The 19809-nt window shown below is 51.6% G+C and overlaps 1 protein-coding gene across 1 annotated transcript in view; it reads left to right on the forward strand.

The window, feature by feature from the left end:
- The window catches only part of LOC134990547 (palmitoyltransferase ZDHHC20-like), a 154805-nt gene that overhangs the window by 91631 nt on the left and 43365 nt on the right, over positions 1-19809 (forward strand). Inside the window, exons 5-6 of the mRNA XM_063950694.1 lie at positions 12027-12059; positions 12155-12275. Of these exons, the coding sequence (XP_063806764.1) occupies positions 12027-12059; positions 12155-12275 (154 nt within the window). The remainder of the gene's footprint in view (positions 1-12026; positions 12060-12154; positions 12276-19809) is intronic.

A 19809-nucleotide genomic window follows, 5' to 3' on the forward strand; every position in this document is an offset into this window, starting at 1 on the left:
GAAAACCCCAGAACACCGTTCCTAAAGGTCTTTTCTAAAATGGCATCATCAGGAATGGCGTTCCAGGATGTCTGTGGCCTACCCTGCTGCTGCCGCCACTTCCCGTGTCTGAAGGGAGGAGAGCACAGCGTGCATCTCTCCTGTGTGCATACAGTAGCTCACACTTTTTTGGCCATTTAAAATGTAGCTCAGCCGTCAGCCAATCAGAGCTTGTGGACCACAGCGGTGGCTCATGATTGGCTGCTGCCCCGCAAGCTTTGATTGGCTCACAAGCCGGCGCCGTATTTCAAATGGCTGCCGGAAACGTGACAGACTGACACAATGAGGGGCAGGAGGGACAGGTGCTGCGCTCTCCTCCCTTCCCTTCAGACACTGGAATAGGCAGCAGGAGCAGCAGCAGCGGAGGTGAGCACTATACTAGGGGCATTGTGTATCTGGCACTACTGGGGGCACTGTGTAACTGGCACTACTGGGGGCACTGTGTAACTACCACTACTGGGGGCACTGTGTAACTGGCACTACTGGGGGCACTGTGTAACTGGCACTCCTGGGGGCACTGTGTAACTACCACTACTGGGGGCACTGTGTAACTGCCACTACTGGGGGCATTGTGTATCTAGCACTACTGGGGGCATTGTGTATCTAGCACTACTGGGGGCACTGTGTGTCTAGCACTACTGGGGGCACTGTGCAATTGGCACTACTGGGGGCATTGTGTTACTGGCACTACTTGGGGCACTGTGTATCTGGCAGTACTGGGGGCATTGTGTATCTAGCACTACTGGGGGCATTGTGTTACTGGCACTACTGGGGGCACTGTGTAACTACCACTACTGGGGGCACTGTGTAACTGCCACTACTGGGGGCATTGTGTATCTAGCACTACTGGGGGCATTGTGTATCTAGCACTACTGGGGGCATTGTGTATCTAGCACTACTGGGGGCACTGTGTGTCTAGCACTACTGGGGGCACTGTGCAATTGGCACTACTGGGGGCATTGTGTTACTGGCACTACTTGGGGCACTGTGTATCTGGCAGTACTGGGGGCATTGTGTATCTAGCACTACTGGGGGCATTGTGTTACTGGCACTACTGGGGGCACTGTGTTACTGGCACTACTGGGGGCAATGTGTAACTGGCACTACTGGGGGCACTGTGTATCTAGCACTACTGGGGGTATTGTGCAACTGGCATTACTGGGGTCATTATGTTACTGGCACTGCTGGGGGCATTGTGTAAATGGCACTACTGGGGGCATTGTGTATCTAGCACTACTGGGGGCATTGTGTATCTAGCACTACTGGGGGCACTGTGCAATTGGCACTACTGGGGGCATTGTGTTACTGGCACTACTTGGGGCACTGTGTATCTGGCTGTACTGGGGCATTGTGTATCTAGCACTACTGGGGGCATTGTGTTACTGGCACTACTGGGGGCACTGTGTAACTGGCACTACTGGGGGCACTGTGTAACTGGCACTACTGGGGGCACTGTGTATCTAGCACTACTGGGGGCATTGTGCAACTGGCATTACTGGGGTCATTATGTTACTGGCACTGCTGGGGGCATTGTGTAAATGGCACTACTGGGGGCAGTATGTGTATATATTGAACTACTTGGGGTATTATGTGTTTTAAAAAAAATAATAATATACTGTATATAATGGACACTATTGTGCAGTGTAATGTGAAATAGTGCTATTCTGTAGCCATGCCCTTCCCCACAAAGTCACGGCCCTTTATATTTGGTGGGATATCCCTGTTCAAATACATCACACTTGAGCGGTGCCATTAATTCCAATAACTACTGATTATAGATAGTTACCATAGAAATACTTACTTGCTGTATGATTTTTTAAATTCCAGAAGCCATGGTGTGTGGCTGTGATGTCTTCTGTATTTTATGGTGGTAGTTTGAGTTGTCTATTTTATATTGGTTTACAATGTTCTTTGTATTGTGTGGTGGTCAATTGGATGCTTGGTATATAACATGACAGGCACTACGGTGCTCTCTGTTTTATCAACGGCCACTGATGCTCTCTGTATAATATGAATGTCACTGTAGTGCTCTCTGTATTATCTAGCAGTCACTGTAAAGCACTCTGTATTATATGGCATTCACTTCAGTGCTCTCTGTATTATATGGCTGCCAGTGCAATGCTATCTGTATTATATGGTGGTCACTGTAATGATATCTGCATTATTAATTTAATTTACTGCAATGGCTAGGTATGCAGGATGAACACTAATAGAAATATGGAGAAACTGTGACACAGGCCATACCCCCCTATATAGACCACGCCCACACATCACTAGTTATACCACCACAGCGCTTATCATACCTGCAGCAGCACACACTAGGCCTTTACTGATTTTCAGCTCCAGGCCCATGTGGACCTTAATCTGGCACTGGTTGCATATCATGTACGAGATGCAGATACCGAATAATATTCATGTGCTCGTCCGGCCTATCTTCTAGGTAACAAGCCGCGAAGACCCAAAACCAGCCAGCCAGTTATCGAAGATACGGAAGGCCTCGGCCCCGATGCCCTTCTTTGCTGCCGCCGCTTTAAAGTCCTTCTTCGCGTCTTTTGTCAAGACGACACATCGACCTAGTCCCCCCTGCGAATCTTTCTGCGGCAGCTGTCCCATAGCCCCCGCATAACGGCAGTGTATTCACAGCGAACTACACCGGGCAGGTCGCGTCGCTTCTTGGCCCTGCGAGCGTCCTTGCTAAGCCGCCTTCACCTCTTCCGCCTCGCCTGCCGCCCCGCCGCCCTCTTGGCGAATTTCGTTGCGCGTTTCTTCGCCCTAGTCGTGCTACTGACTTCGGACGCTTGCAACGGCAGGGGGGAAGAAGAGGAGGAAGAGGAAGAAGAGGAGCTGCGGGAACTCGATCGCGTGCAAGAGCCCGACCCCAACTGCTCCGTCTCACCTGATGCCGTTGACTGCTCAGATCCGGAATCCTCCGGCATGACAGAACCGACATCCTCATCTTCCGACTCCGTCATCTCCGCATCTCCGCGCTCACCTGAAGGAGAAAAAGGGGAAGAGGGCCCAAACAGCAGTCGCGGCGCGCGCCTCGCACCCCGGGGGGCAGGCGTTCCCTCTAAAAGCTCCCACTCGCCCCGCCGGGGCTGCTGATGGAGTTGCGCCGCGGCCACTCCTAGCTCGCGGCAGGCGCGAGCAACCCGCTGGGCTGCAGACATTGCGCGCGAACTGGAACCGCCCGCCGGCGGCGGCGCACCGGAACCGCTTGCCAACTCTGGGGCCGCGCCAGCGCCGACACAACCGCTGCCAGGGCCGACGCCAGCGTACCGGGAGGGTCATTACCACCCCAGGACGTGGCGCCGACCCCCGCGGGCTCCCGGGCCGGCGGCGGCGTGCGCCGATCCACCCGGCGCCCAAGAGTTGTCCCACGGTGCCCCGCTGCCTGGCACCCAGATGGCCCAGACGGGGAACCGCCTACGCCCCTGAGGTGCCGTGGCCCGGTCCCCCGCCCCGGGAACCTCCGGCACCTGCAGCCTGGCCTGTGCCATGCCCATGGTAATTCCCTGGGGGCACCCACCCCCCGCCAGGCTGGAGCTACCTCCGCCTGCCGGGTGGCCCCCGCGTCGGGAGATATCACTTATACCCTGTTTATACCTGGTTGATCGCTGCCCCTCCTCCTCCCCCCCGACCCTCGCCGGGTTCCGGCTGAAGGGGAGAGGGATGGGGAGACGAGGAGGCCTGCCTCGCCTTGAGGCGAGCGTGGGCGCGCGCGCACGCCGTGCGCGCGTCTCACTGCCTCCCGCCCGCGATCCTCCGGCAGGGACCTCCGAAACTTCTGCCGGGCGAGGCCCCGCGACAGGCCTCGCTCGGCTAAACAATGTCTCCCGCCCGGCCCCCCCCCCCCCTGCCTGGCACCACCACTCGGCCTCGGCAAGGGGGGCATAGTCGGAGCCGATTGCGGCTCCACGGAAAGGCGCCCAGCGCGGCGCGCATGCGCGCGCCCGTGGGCACTGGCCACCAATGTCTCCTCCGCAGTATTCGGAGGTGAGGGTTGCTGCCCTATCACCTCCGGGCGACCCGGCAAAGCCCCTGGCCCACCCCGCCGCCCGCGCCCAGACGGCAACGCTGCCCTGGCCTCAAGCGGCGAGGCCGAATCGGCCCGCCGTCCCGCTTGCCTTCCCGCACCTGTGGAGGTCCCAGGGGACGGGCCCCGTCCCCCAGGCCAGCCACCCCGTCTTCGGGCCCAGCCCCACCGCCGGACATGCGGTATCGGGCTGGGGTCCCAGCTGACCGACGAGGACGGGAAGACATTGCTAAAGGAGTTATTGTAAGTAAGTGCTGCCCTATAATAAAACTTTGGGGAATATTCTGCACTGCAGCACTCACCCAGCACAAGGCAATTTCACCAACAAGAGAGAGACAAAATGCCTATCCTTCCCTATATATACTAACCCTCCCCTTTTTCCAAAGGGCTGTACTTTCCTTCCAGCTAGGTCCACCCCTCCCAAGATGTTTAACTCATTCCTTTCCTATGCTGTCAATTCTCTCTCCTACTGTCCTTTGTACGGCGCTGTGAAACCCTTGTGGTGCCTTATAAATAAAATTTAATAATAATAATAATAATAATAATAATAATAATATATTTAGTCCCAGATTCTAATATTAAGTTTTCAAATATTCTAATATTCTAAATCTCGGTGCTGCGTTATTGGTTCAAAACAAGCTAAATAGGAAGGGAGTTATTAATATAATGAAATAGAAAATATAATCACATACTGTTTATTTACAGTTTTTAATGTTCTTGAGATGTCACTGTGCTCTGCACACATTCATGGCTCCCCAAGCTCTGCAATGCAACCCCAAACATAACCAAACCTCCTGGGTATGAAATCCCGGCAGCCGGGATCCCAACACTGGAATCCTTACATTGAGAATGCAGGTACGGATAAGAATATGGGTATAGTACCCTTAACACACTCTTCTGCAGCTTATCCATAACTATTCCCTCCCGCAGCTTAACCCTAACCATCCCCTCCTGCAGGCTAACCCTAGCCCTCCCCCACCCACACAGCCTAACCCTCAAACTCACCTCAGCGATCCGTCGGCATTCTCAACATCAGGATTTTGACTGGTGGTATCCAGACCGCATCCCAGTTTACAGTCGGTATGGTGTGCTTCCAGGGGCGGATCCAGAAGAAAATGATAGGGGGGGCACCATGGAAGGGGCAAGTACATTTGCGTGCGGCTTCGGTGCATGTGAGGTGGCGCTTCTTATACAATGCCCACAGTTGTAGCGCTCATTATGCAATGTCCACTGTACTGGTAGTGCCCCTTATATAGACCCCATAGTAGTGGTGCCCCTTATGCAATGCCCGTATTGCCCCCAGTAGTAATGTTGCCTGTAGTAATGCCCCCAGTCATTATGCCCCCAGTGGTAATTCCCCTGCAGTCATGACCCCAGTAGTTTACCCCCCCCCCCTTAGTTTAGCCCCCAAGTAGTAATGCCCCTGTAGTTAAGCCGCCAGTAGTAATGCCCCTGTAGTTACACCGCCAGTAGTTAGCACCTTTGTAGTTGGCCCCCAGTAATAGTCCCCCAGTAGATGCCCCCCCCCCCAGTAATAATGTCCCCCAGCAGTTTGCCCCCAGTAGATGCCCCCTAGTAATAATGTCCTCCAGTAGTTTGCCCCCAGTAGTAATGCCCCTTAGGAGTTTGCCCCCAATAGACAACCCGCCAGTAGTAATGCCCCCAGTAGATGCCCCCCAGTAATAATGCCCCCAGTAGATGCCCCCCAGGAAAAATGTCCCCCAGTAGCTGCCCCCAATAGATGACCCCCCCAGTAGTAATGCCCCCAGTAGATGCCCCCCAGTAATAATGCCCCAGTAGCTGCCCCCAATAGATGACCCCCCCAGTAGTAATGCCCCCAGTAGATGCCCCCCAGTAATAATGCCCCAGTAGCTGCCCCCAATAGATGACCCCCCAGTAATAATGCCCCCCTACGAGTTTGCCCCAATAGATGACCCCCCTGTAGTAATGCCCCCAGTAGATGGCCCCCAGTAAATATGGCCCCGAGTAGCTGCCCCCAATAGATGACCCCTCAGTAGTGATGCCCCCAGTAGATGCTCCAGTTATAATGCCCCCAGTAGTTTGACCCCCCAGTAGTAATGCCCCTTGTTGATGCCCCCCAGTAGTAATGTCCCCCATAGTTAGCCCCCAGTAGATGCATTAAGGAAGAAAAAAACATACTTACCGAGCCCCGTTCCCGCGCCGCTGCAGTCCTCCTCCTCCTGGCGTCCGCTCCTCAGTCACTCAGCACTATGAGAGAGACGTCATGACTGACGTCTCTCCCATAGCGCACGGCGCAGTGACAGCGCCGGAAGCCGGAGCTCAGTACTGAGCTCCTGCCTCCGGCTGCCGCTGTGCAGGGAGACTGGCGCCCGCTGGTAACACAATCTCAGCGGGCGCCCGTCATCTCCCTATGCGGCGGCGGCACCGGGGGGGGGTCACAAATGACAGGGGGGGCACGGGCCCGAGTGCCCCCCCCCCCTAAATCCGCCACTGTGTGCTTCTCTTTGAAAGTTTAATTTTTTCATCTGTGTACATAGAGCTACTGTGACTTGCCAAAAATCTCCAGGTTTGACTTGTCTTTCCAAAGGACATTCTCTTAGAAGCATTGGGGTATATGCAATTGCGGTCGAATTCCCGAAAATGTCGAAAAAATTGACTTTTTCGCCCCCAAAAAAATTCGACAATGCAATACAGTACTTTTCGTCAAAAAAACTGACTTTTCAAATTCGACTTTTTGAAATTCGACATTTGACAAATTCGACATTTCTGTAATGGTACAAATGCGGCTTTTCGACAAAAGTATATTCAATTGAAGAATGTAAATTCGACAACAGTGCTTTTCGTCAGTAAATTCGTCATTTTCAATCCGCCTCACTTTGCTGGCGGAATGTAATAATTTTTTTTAAAAACATGTTTTTTTTGTGTTTTTTTTATTGCTAATAGCATATCTATTTATACTAGAAGAGATTAGGTACTTGGTTTGTCTATTTAGGAGGCACAAGTATTATTTATATATTTTTTAAAATATACATATTTTTTTTATGGAATGGGGAAAAATCTGAAAAAAATTGCGTGGGGTCCCCCCTCCTAAGCATAACCAGCCTCGGGCTCTTTGAGCTGGTCCTGGTTGCCAAAATACGGGGAAAAAAATGACAGGGGATCCCCCGTATTTTAACAACCAGCACCGGGCTCTGCGCCTGGTGCAAAAAATACGGGGGACAAAAAGCGTAGGGGTCCCCCGTATTTTTTGTACCAGCACCGGGGTCCACTAGCTGGACAGATAATGCCACAGCCGGGGGACACTTTTATACCGCTCCCTGCGGCCGTGGCATTAAATATCCAACTAGTCACCCCTGGCCGGGGTACCCTGGAGGAGTGGGGACCCCTTCAATCAAGGGCCCCCCCCCCAGCCACCCATGGGCTGCGGATGGGGGGCTGATAGCCTTGTTGAAAATGTAAGAATATTGTTTTTTGCAGAAGAACTACAAGTCCCCGCAAGCCGGTACTTGGAGAACCACAAGTACCAGCACACGGGGGGGGGGGGGGGGGGCGGGCGCTGGTACCTGTAGTTCTACTGCAAAAAAAATACCCAAATAAAAACAGGACACAACCACCGTGAAAGTAAAACTTTATTACATACATGCTTACCTATATTGACAACAAGGCTATCAGCCCCCCATCCGCAGCCCGAGGCTGGTTATGCTCAGGAGGGGGGACCCCACACAATTTTCCCCCCGGTTTTTTTACAGTTTATTTAACATTTTTAAAAATCGAATCAAAATCCGTCAATTGGTCTGTTTTTCGACAGCGGGACTGTCGAATCCGTTTTTTATTGAATATGTCGAATTCCGGCACCAGCCGGCCGGAATTCGACGGTCGAATTGTGTCGAATTTAAAAACGAGCGAATTGCGGCCCTTTTTCGCCCGTTTTTAAATTCGACACAATTCGACCGTCGAATTCCGGCCGGCGGGTGCCGGAATTCGACATATTCAATAAAAAACGGAATTGCATATACCCCATTGTGTCAATATGCATTTTAGTAAATTCCAGTGTGTTTTTTTTTTTTTTTTATGTTGTACCTCCTGGGTCACTTCCATGGAGCCCACTGTCACTCAAAAAACATCAGATGGTGCAATCAGACACTAACATACCTTGCATCTTGCATCTTTTTGGAAGTTTACCTTGTTTCTGTTGCTACCATTCTCACTATCCTTCGATTTAATTTGTTGTTGATTTTCCTCTTGTAGCCACTTCCGGGGAGGTTAGCACAATACTTTAAACTTCTTAATAATATTTGCAAGTGTAGTCACAGGAAGATCAAACTGCTTGGAGATGGTCTTATAGCCTTTACCTTTAACATGCTTGTCTATAACCTTTTGATCTCCTCAGGCAACTCTTTCCTTTTCTTTCTCTGGTCCATGTTCAGTGTGGTGCACACGATGATACCAAACACCAGAGTGACTACTTTTAGCCATTGAAATTGGCTGAATGACTGATTAGAAGATTGAAGACGTGTTAGACTTATTAAAGAAAACAATTAGTTTAATCCAATTATTTATTATCTTTTCTAAGGGGTACCAACATATCTGTCTAGGCCATTTTGGAGAATAAGCAATCTCCTATATAATAGCCCAGATCTGTGACTTTGTGACTCATTTTCTAACGCTGGGCGGAGTCACAATACTGGGCGGAGTTAGTCAAATGAGTCACAGATCTGGGCAAATCTATAGGAGACTAGGAGCAGAAGCAGATGGTATGGGCATGGCACAGGCAGGGGTGCATACCTACCAGCTTTCTTCAGGCAGGAGGGACACACATGCGGCGAAAAGGAGGCGTGGCCAACGAAAAGGGGCGTGTCTTCACCAGAGGGCCCCCGTTTTCGTCAGTGAGGGGGCATGCCCAGCGCTCTGTGAGCTGCTGGCATGCCCCCAGGGGCGGATTATGAGTCCGGGGGGCCCAGGGCACTTGAGACAGGGGGGCCCTATCTCATTGCTGTGCCTGCTGTGGGTTTGGGGGCGTGATTTAATCGCGGCTGCGTGGCCACGCCCCCTTATGCAAATTCCGGAGATTTTTTTTCCCATGGGATTTTGGCCCCTCAGCTAGGGGTAAATCCAGAGGGGGTGGTCGCTCCCCCCTACACACCCGCACAGGCAGAAGAAAGCAGGGAGGCTGCTGCCTCCCTGCAACACCACAGACCTGCCAACACGCAGCAGCGTGCGCTGGCTGTAGCACAATGCTGCTGCTGTTACTGGCAGGACGGGGAGCTTAAGAGCTGGGACAGAGCTACTCCAGCCAGGGAGGCCCCTAAAACTGTGGGGCCCACGGTACGTACCCCCTGGCCCTCCCCCCTTAATCCGGCTCTGCTGCCGGAACCCCCGCTTAATCCGTACCCCCTGATGCCCCCTCTCCTCCTGTCTCCACTAAATAGACACTGTGCGCATCTATTCACCGCTGTTCTGCTAAGCAGAACAGCGAGTTCAGGATCTTCCCAACTTATCCCCCTTCACCGCGGGACACTGCGGGCCACGGGTGGGACAGCGGGACAGACCCAAAAAAATGGGACTGTCCCGCGAAAATCGGGACAGTGGGGAGGTATGGGGTTGTGTGAGGGGGTATGCCGTACAGACAGACGGGCACCGGCTCACTGTGTGCTTGACCCCCCACATCAGCAAACTCAGCAGGGGCTCTCTGGCGTGAAGGAGCGTCACTTTCTGGCACACTCCACGCTTCTTAGCTGCAGTTTTGTGGGGCACCTGCCGCTGTGCAGGTTCCATAGTGCCTCTGTTATCTCCAGCCCCGGCAACCCCACCGCTAGCTGCAGCGCTGCCACCCGCAGTGAGGTGCGTCCAGCTCCTTCACACACTTTAGCCGGCGGGTAGCGCTGCAGAAATCCGCGCTGATTGCAGGCTCCGACCCCCTCCTCCCTCCAGCCGCAGCGTCTCCTGGGAGCTAACCAGTCACTCCCAGTCTCTCCTTACCACAGTGCCCGGCAGCCGCGAGGTCCGTGCCGCGTGCATGCAATATGACCCCCTCCTCCCTCCAGCCGCAGCATCTCCCGGGGACTAACCAGTCACTCCCAGTCTCCCCTTACCACAGTGCCTGGCAGCTGTGTGAGGTCTGCGGTGTGTGACTGAGGAGGGGGGGAGGGATGCGGACGGGCAGAGGAAGCAGGACTCCAGCCTGAGAGAGTCAGCCATGCCAAGTCTCCACCAGCAGCAGATCCCAACAGGTTGGAGAGGAACAGCAGCAGCCAGCAGCAGTGACTCCGCTAAGACACATCTGTCTGTCACCACTGTTCTGTCCCTAATACCAATCTCTCCCGTGCCCTGTGTTCTGTCATGTCCCTGTCACCCCTGGCCTTGCCCTGTCACCCTTATCCTGGCCCTTTCACCCGTATACTGGCCATTTCACCCTTATCCTGGCCCTTATCCTGGCTATTTCACCCTTATCCTGGCCCTGTCACCCTTATGCTGGCCGTTACCCCTATCCTGGCCCTGTCAGCCCTGTGCTTGCCCTGTCAACCCTATAATGGCCCTGTCACCCCTGTCCTGGTCCTGCCGCCCCTACCCTGGCCATGTCACCCCTATCCTGTCCCTGTCATTTCTGTCCTGGCCCCTTTGCCCCTGTCCTGGCCCCTTCACCCCTGTCCTGGCCCCGTCACCCCTGTCCTGGCCCCGTCACCCCTGTTCTGACCCTGTCACCCCTCTCCAGGCCCTGTCACCCCTGTCCTGGCCCTGTTACTGCATACCCTCCAACTACCTTTTTGGCAGGTACAGTCCCCGCAGCGCCTCCAGACCCCTCCCCAATGCACCACACCTCCGCACCTTCCCCTCCACCACATGCGGCACCCCACCCCTCCCCCATACACAGTGCCCCCAGACCCCCTACACCACCCACGGCTCCCACTCCCCCGCCCCTCCACCACCCACAGCACCTCCAGGCCACCTCCACCATCCACCCCCCATATATGTCTCCCCCCACACCTGCCTCCCCTCCACCCACAGCATCTGCAGACACCCTCCTCAATCCGTGGTTCCCCCCCACTCCTCCCCCACCCACGGCACCCCTACACCTGCCCCTCCACCACCTGCAGCGCTTCGAGACCCCCTTCCCCATCTGCCGCACCACCTGTACCTGCTCCTCCCCCACCCATGGTGCCTCCAGACCCCCTACCCCACCCCTGCCCCTTCCCATCCCACAAAACCTCTGGAAACTTTCACCCATCCGCAACATCCCCGCACCTGCCCCTCTCCCACCCATGGCACCCCTGCCCCTCCCCCACCTGCAGTGCCTCTGGACCCCTCCCCCATCTGCAGCCCCCACTCCTCTGCCCCTCCCCCATCCGTAGCACCCCCCGACCCTTCCCCATCCGGGCCCCCCCACGCATCCGCCCCCTCCTCCACCCGCAGCGTCTACAGACACCCTCCCCCATCCGCAGTCCCCCCCGCACCCGCTACATTCTGTACATCATGCCCTGCAGGTGCTGTTCACGCCGTCGCAAGGGGCTGCGCCTCCTTCACAAATGCACGCCCTTTCATTGTGCAATATTTAACCACTAACAAAGGAATGCAGGTAATACTCCATATAATACAAATATTGAACCCGAGAAAGGCATGCAAGGGTTAAGGGGGCGTAGCCCCTTGCGACGGTGTGAAGAGCGCCCGTAGGGCGCGATGAAGCACCTAGTATTTTATAATTATTCCGTTTCTTTGCCTAATCCTGTGATATAGCAAAGGCATGCAGGTATTCACGAGACAATTGCTTTTACTTTCATCACTTTTTAGGATGAATGAAGCATTATTGTAATGAGATATAACAAATTTGTCCATGTCTGTACATACTGTATTATTGCTTTGTAGTTTATAGGATGCTGCATAGTGCACTTAGCTAGTGAGTAGCTGATATCCATTTGATTTTAGTGTATAAACAAACATGTTTGTGATTTATTTTTATTTTTGTATCTTGCAGCTGTGTCCTGAAGATGGACCATCACTGTTCCTGGTATGTGCAGTATACAACCTACAACCTCTCCGCCTGTCTGAAGTACTTTATGTTCATTGCTTTTTCTGAAAATAATAAGTCTTGTTTATTTACAGGGTGAATAACTGTATTGGATTTTCAAATCGTAAGTCATTCCTGCTGACGGTGCTATACGGAATACTGTACTTCCTCTTCATCTCTGGTACAGTACTGTATCACATCATAACATCCTCCAAAGTGAGAATTTTCTATTATTCTTTCTGTTGTATATGTGTTTGTATTATTATAAATTGCATTGACCTATTAGTTGTTGCTTGGATTATTTATGACCTTTTATGTTTTTTTAAATATTAACTGTTTATTTTGGCAGCTAAGTCACACCCCTGTCCCCTGTGCGGTGTCCATATGTTCCCAATATTACCACACTATATAATGTACACAGGGTCTAATTCAGGCCTGATTTAGTTCCACTGCAGCACGCAGTTTCTCGATTATCAGGAATCTGTGGATGCGCAGAACAGGCCTTGTGATCTCGCCCGCACTTCCCCTCTGCCAGGCAGCGCGTTGAAGGTGTAGGGAGGGGAGGCCTGCATTCCCAGAAATGTGGACGCTTGCCACCATTTTCTAGGAGGGGAGAGACAGGCATCTCCGTGTCACCACACAGACTTCCTGACCTTGCAGCCCCTGCTTCCGTTGGTCAGTTGACTATCGGGAGCATCTTTGGATCCCAGCTTGCGATGTCGGTCTCAGTGCTAGGATGGCAGCTACATGCAGGACACGTCTCGTCTACTGAGACATCTCCTGTATGTCCCTCCTTCAGAACAGGAGGAAATACAATAATGCTGGCATGCAGCATTGCATTTCTGTCCATCTGGGAATCAGGCCCACAGTCAGACCTAATGACAGTCAACTGAGGACAGTGCCTCATTGTCAACCACAGCCAGAGCTCATTGTATGGTGTGCACCAGGCACCACACTAAGGTGGTATAACATTAGCTCCATGATTGGCTGTGGTTGGGATTGTTTATAATAGTTTCTACACTCCCAAACATTTGAAATCACAGTTCTGTATATTTCATTCCCCACAGTCATTGTATTAAATTGTAACCATGACGCAGAGTGAGGAGCTTGTATTACCGCCGGCATTACACAGCACAGCACTATGTCTGTATATAAATACCAATATAATGATAATCCTGTCACATGAAGCACCACATGTATATATATGTGGTCTGGGATTACTGACAGCCAACACTGGGCCTGATTCAGATGCGTTTGCTAATTCAGTGGTGTCGCAATTGAGCGATTATCTGTCAACTGCGAATGCGCTGCAGTGCGCACGCCCCGAGGTACCTCTGTGATGCTGCTCGCAGTGAGCAGTCAGTCGCAGAGTGAGTGACCGGAAAAGATCGTTTGGGGGAGGTAATGGGGAATGTCTGTAAAAAGACAGATGTGACGTGACCATTTCATAGGCGTGTCTCTATAAGCATAAAACATTGCACCAGCGTCGCTGCTCCTGCGGCTATTCCTGCGCAGCCATGGGGGCACTCTGGGAGTCGATGTTCCTCACACCTGCATCACGGTTGCAACGTTGCAGCCTGTCCAAGTAGTATTATTCTTTAATGAATGGGATTCTTACATTAGCTTTTTTTATTATAATATTCTCCAAAACCAGGGTAATGACCAGATAATGTAACTATTGGTAAATCCTGTTGCGCGATGACCACAATTAGTCTGTGTGTATTGTTATTTCCTGACTGTGGCAATAGGCCTCGTTTCTGATAGAAGTGCCCGACTGCATGCCCTTAGCAGATTATTTGGTTTGCATGCATACACATGCTGAACAGGGTTGGGTATACGTGACCAGCGTTCAGCATACCGACGCCGGTATCTCGGCAGCGGAATGCCGGCAGGGGGGGTCGAACACAGCAAACCCCTTGCGGGTTTGCTGAGCTCAACACCCACATGTGGGGATAGTACCTGCTAGTCGACATCTGTGTCATGAGTCACAGGGGCATGGCTTGTAGGGCACCTCATCTTCCTGTATGCCCCCCAGCAGAGCTGCTGAGCTGCTTGGACTGGCTGCAGGACATTATGACAGTGGCGGAAGTTCGGATAAATATTGGTGCCCCCCCCATATATAGATACTTTTAATATATATATATATATATATATATATATATACAATACAAAGTTCCCGGCACTCAAGCAGTCAGCAACAGCCACGGTGCCCTCCTCAGTGGATATTAATATGGATGGCAATGGAGGCGGCACTCCCTGGACTCTTATTGACAAACTGACACTGTACCACCACATACAGTACTAACGTTTCGGATAGTTTAATCCTTCATCTTGTACTCTGATGAAGGATTAAACTATCCGAAACGTTAGTACTGTATGTGGTGGTACAGTGTCAGTTTGTCAATAAGAGTGCAGGGAGTGCCGCCTCCATTGCCATCTATATATATATATATATATATATATATATATATGGAATGGAGCAGCCCGGCACTCCCTAAATATATCCAATAGCCGGCCCAGGTGCCCTCCGGAATATTGTAGCAATAGGTAGAAAGAAATCGGCGGCACTCCAGGACTTCCAAGTAGTAAAAGATGTGTATTAAAACATCACAAAATACAAAATGTGACCGACGTTTCGGGGCCCGTAGCCCCTTTTTCAAGGTGTATGTGATGGGTGCAGAAAGCTTACCTTATATGCCGTGAAATACTCGCCAAAGAATCAGAATCAGAATCAGCTTTATTGGCCAGGTATACTTGCGTATACTAGGAATTTGTCTTCGGTTTGCTATACAACAGCCAAGTAGATAACAGGTAAGCAGGTGTGTGTGTGTGTGTGTGTGTGTGTGTGTGTGTGTGTGTGTGTGTGTGTGTGTGTGTGTGTGTGTGTGTGTGTGTGTGTGTGTGGGCAAGTAAAGTTACACAGATAGGTATACCGTAGGGACCCAAGTTAGTTACATGTACGTCTAGTCAGTCAATGTTCAGGAGTTCAGCAGGCGGACCGCTTGGGGAAAGAAACTTTTGAGGCTTCTGGTGGATCTGACAGGGACAGCCCTGTAACGCCTGCCTGAAGGAAGCAAGTTAAACATGCTGTGGCCGGGGTGTAGCTGGTCTTTTACTATCTTCATTGCCCGCTTTTTAGCTCTGGACAAGTACAGGTCCTGGACTGAGGGAAGGTCGGCCCCGATAATCTTCTCTGCGGTTCTGACCACCTTTTGGAGCCTGCATCTGTCCCTCGCGCTGGCGGAGCTGTACCATACGAGTATCGAGGAGCACAGTACCAACTCCACAATCGCGAAGTAGAAGAGGAGCAGAAGCTTCTTTGGGATGTTGAACTTCCTTAGTTGCCTGAGGAAGAACAACCTCTGCTGCGCTTTCCCAACAGTGGCGTCAGCGTTGGACCCCCATTTAAGGTCCCTGGAGATTGTGGTCCCTAGAAACTTGAAGGAGTCCACTAGCGATACCACACTGTCAGCAATCGTTAGCGGAGGTGCACTAGATGACTTCTTCCTGAAGTCCACTATCATCTCGACAGTTTTGAGGGGGTTGAGCTCAAGGTTGTTGTGGATGCACCACTGGGCCAGTCGGTCTACTTCCGTCTATAGGCCGTTTCGTCCCCATCCTTGATAAGGCCGATGACGGTGGTGTCATCGGCGAATTTGATGATCCTTACTGATTGCGCCTCTGAGGTACAGTCATTTGTGTACAGGGAGAAGAGCAGGGGTGAGAGGACACAGCCCTGAGGGGCCCCTGTACTAATGGACCGTGCTGGAGAGGTGAATTCCCCCGCTTTCACCACCTGTGTCCTATCTGTCAGGAAGTCTATTATCCAGGAACAGGTAGCTTCTGGGACCCCTAGGCGAAGTAATTTGGGGTGGAGGATGCTGGGGACGATTGTATTGAAGGCCGAGCTGAAATCGACAAACAGGACCCTCGCATAGGTACCGGGAATGTCTAGGTGCTGTAGAATGTAGTGCAGGCCCAGGTTGACTGCATCCTCGACACACCGATTCGAGCGATAGGCGAACTGCAGGGGGTCCAGTTGGGGGCCAGTCACAGTTTTCAGGTGATTCAAAACCAGACGCTCGAACGTTTTCATGACCACAGACGTCAGTGCTATCGGCCTGCAGTCGTTCAGGTTCGTGATAGTGGGTTTCTTGGGGACCGGGACTATAGTAGACCTTTTGAGGCAGGAAGGGACTTTCTGTAGCTCCAGCGATTTATTGAAGATCTTGGTGAATATGGGGGCAAGCTGACCCGCACATGCTCTTAGGGCAGATGGTGACACTCCATCAGGACCAGGAGCTTTCCTGGTTTTGGCCCTTTTAAACAATGCCTCCACTTCTTCTTGGGTGACTTGCAGTGCCTGGGGTTTGGCAGTCAGTGTTCGGGGCATCGTAGAGGTGATTGTTTGGGTTGCAGGGGACTTCTTTTGCGAACCTGCTATAAAAGTGGTTCAGTTCATCTGCAAGGTCTTGGTGCATGGCGGTGGACTTTGATGTTTTCCTATAGTTGGTTATGGATTGCATTCCTTTCCATACAGATACGGGGTCATTGGTGGAGAGATCGTTTGTCAGCTTGTCCGAGAACCGCTTTTTTGCTAGCCTGATTCCTTTAGTCAGAGAGTTCCTAGTACGGTTGTATAGTGCTCTGTCACCGCTGCTATAGGCCTCCTCTTTGGCTTGACGAAGTTGCCTGAGCTGGGCATTGAACCAGGGCTTGTTGTTGTTGTAAATGCGGTAAGTCTTGGTAGGTACACACATGTCCTCACAGTAGCTGATGTAGGATGTGACAGTGTCTGTCAAGTCATTCAGGTCGGTTGCCGAGGCTTCAAAGACCCCCCATTCCGTGCAGTCAAAGCAGGCCTGGAGCTTCATCTTGGCCTCATTGGTCCATTTCTTAACAGTCTTAACGACAGGCTTAACTGCTCTCAGCTTCTGTGTATAGGTAGGTAGTAGGTGGACGAGGCAGTGGTCAGATAGGCCGAGTGCAGCACGCGGGATAGACCGGAAGGCAGACTTGAGGGTAGTGTAGCAGTGATCAAGGGTGCGCCCTTCTCTAGTGGAATACGTGACTTGTTGTTTGTACTTAGGTAGCTCCTTGCTCAGGTTAGTTCTGTTGAAGTCACCCAGTACTATAAGCAGAGAGTCTGGGTGTTTTTGTTCTATGTCGGATATACATATGGCCAGGTGGTGCAGGGCTTCGTTCGCGCAGGCGAGGGGCGGGATGTACACTCCCACAAGGACAATTGAGGCAAATTCCCGGGGGGAATAGAAGGGGTTGCAGTTGATACTCAGCATCTTCAGGTGAGGGCTGCATGATTTGCCTATGAACGTGACATTGGTGCACCATCCGTCGTTGATGTAGAAGCAGATGCCACCACCCTTCGTTTTTCCTGAGAGAACCTTGGAGCGATCGGCCCTGAAGAGACTGAAGCCCGGCAGAGACATCGGGTTGTCCACAATATGGTCGTCCAGCCACGTCTCCGTGAAGCAGAGGACGGTTGACCCTGTAATGCCTGACCCTGCGCTGCCCAGAAGGAGGGACAATTCGTCGAACTTGTTTGCCAGTGAGCGCACATTCGAAAGCAGGATCGCGGGAAGTGCAGACCGGTGCCCTCGCCGCCGCCACCTCGCTAGGGCGCCTGCGCGACAGCCTCTCCTCTGAGTCCAGGTCCTTCTACTAGGGCCGACATGAGGGCCTCCGTCATTCTCTTTCCGGGGCCGGTGATCCATCCGCCAGTCACCACCTGGGCTGCGGGGGGGCGCGGCCGCTCGGTCATCCACTTCGTTGTCCACAACGTCTGCATCCTTGCCTCACAGGGCAGCGAGGGCTGCAAGGGCCGCTGATCCGTCCGCCGACGGGCCCGAACGTGTGGTAAGCACCTCGGGAGCACTCCAACTTAGGAGGGCTTCCCTGCTGTATTTGGTCACCGGTGGGGTAGACAAGGGCAAGGGAAAACAAGGGGAAACAGGTATTTTGGCTGAGCTGCGTAGCTCCGAGGCAGCCATCTGCGGCGCCATCTTAGATTGTAATCACTATAATCGTTGTTGCTGTAACCTATTGCTGCTCCTTAATACAATGGGTATATTTGAAACAAGTGATACTGTAAATAAAATAACTGCTTTTTCTGTTGCTGATTTAGTCAAAACTAAAAGCAGCCTTGTGGTGAGGTGTTAGAATCCAATTCCTGTTGTGTAGGTGTGAAAGATCTCAGTGTGAGAGGCCTTTGAAGTAAATTTCTTGTGGGGGTAGTGATAACATGTGTCCTTTGGAATGGCTCTTGCAAATTGAAGTGAGCAGTGACCCTTCAGTGATTCAGAGCCTGAATATGCTGTATATTAGTTGATTGATGCAAGAAGTCAGTTATTTTTTGCTCAGAGAACAGAGGTGAATGATGTCTAAGTGAGGGGCTGGATGGAGCCAAATATAGGTTGTAGTTTACAGTAGGGATGAGCGGGTTCGGTTCCTCGGAATCCGAACCCGCCCGAACTTCATGTTTTTTTACACGGGGCCGAGCGACTCGGATCTTCCCGCCTTGCTTGGTTAACCCGAGCGCACCCGAACGTCATCATCCCGCTGTCGGATTCTCGCGAGGCTCGGATTCTATCGCGAGACTCGGATTCTATATAAGGAGCCGCGCGTCGCCGCCATTTTCACACGTGCATTGAGATTCATAGGGAGAGGACGTGGCTGGCGTCCTCTCCGTTTATAGAGAAGAGAGTGAGACAGTAGAGAGAGACACAGTAGTAATTTTGGGGAGCATTAGGAGGAGTACTAGTTACTTGCTGAAGTGATAGATAGTGTGACTGTATATTATCTGACTTGTGGGGGAGACACTGACAGTGGGGAGCAGTTAGAGTCTGAGAGCAGGACTCAGGAGTACATATAACGTACAGTGTACACTTTTGCTGCCAGAGTGCCACACTGCCATTGTGACCACACTGACCACCAGTATAATATATATTGTGATTGTCTGCTTAGGAGTACTACTTGCAAGTTGCTGATAGTGTGACCAGTGACCTGACCACCAGTCACCACCAGTTTAATATATATATATATATAATTGTATATAATATATATATATAATATTGTATACCACCTACCCGTGGTTTTTTTTCTTTTCTTTCTTCTTTATACATACTACTATAGTAGCTTACTGTAGCAGTCTGCGGTGCTGCTGAGCTGACTGTGTCCAGCAGGTCCGTCATCAGTCATTACATAATAAATATATATACCTGTCCGGCTGCAGTACTAGTGATATTATATATATATATATTGATTTCATCTCATTATCATCCAGTCTATATTAGCAGCAGACACAGTACGGTAGTCCACGGCTGTAGCTACCTCTGTGTCGGCAGTCGCTCGTCCATCCATAATTGTATACCACCTACCCGTGGTTTTTTTTTTTTCTTTCTTCTTTATACATACTACTATAGTAGCTTACTGTAGCAGTCTGCGGTGCTGCTGAGCTGACAGTGTCCAGCAGGTCCGTCATCAGTCATTACATAATAAATATATATACCTGTCCGGCTGCAGTACTAGTGATATTATATATATATATATTGATTTCATCTCATTATCATCCAGTCTATATTAGCAGCAGACACAGTACGGTAGTCCACGGCTGTAGCTACCTCTGTGTCGGCAGTCGCTCGTCCATCCATAATTGTATACCACCTACCCGTGTTTTTTTTTTTTTCTGTCTTCTTTATACATACTACTATAGTAGCTTACTGTAGCAGTCTGC

The sequence above is a fragment of the Pseudophryne corroboree genome, chromosome 2, assembly GCF_028390025.1.
Source record: "Pseudophryne corroboree isolate aPseCor3 chromosome 2, aPseCor3.hap2, whole genome shotgun sequence".
NCBI classification, from domain to species: Eukaryota; Metazoa; Chordata; class Amphibia; order Anura; family Myobatrachidae; genus Pseudophryne; species Pseudophryne corroboree.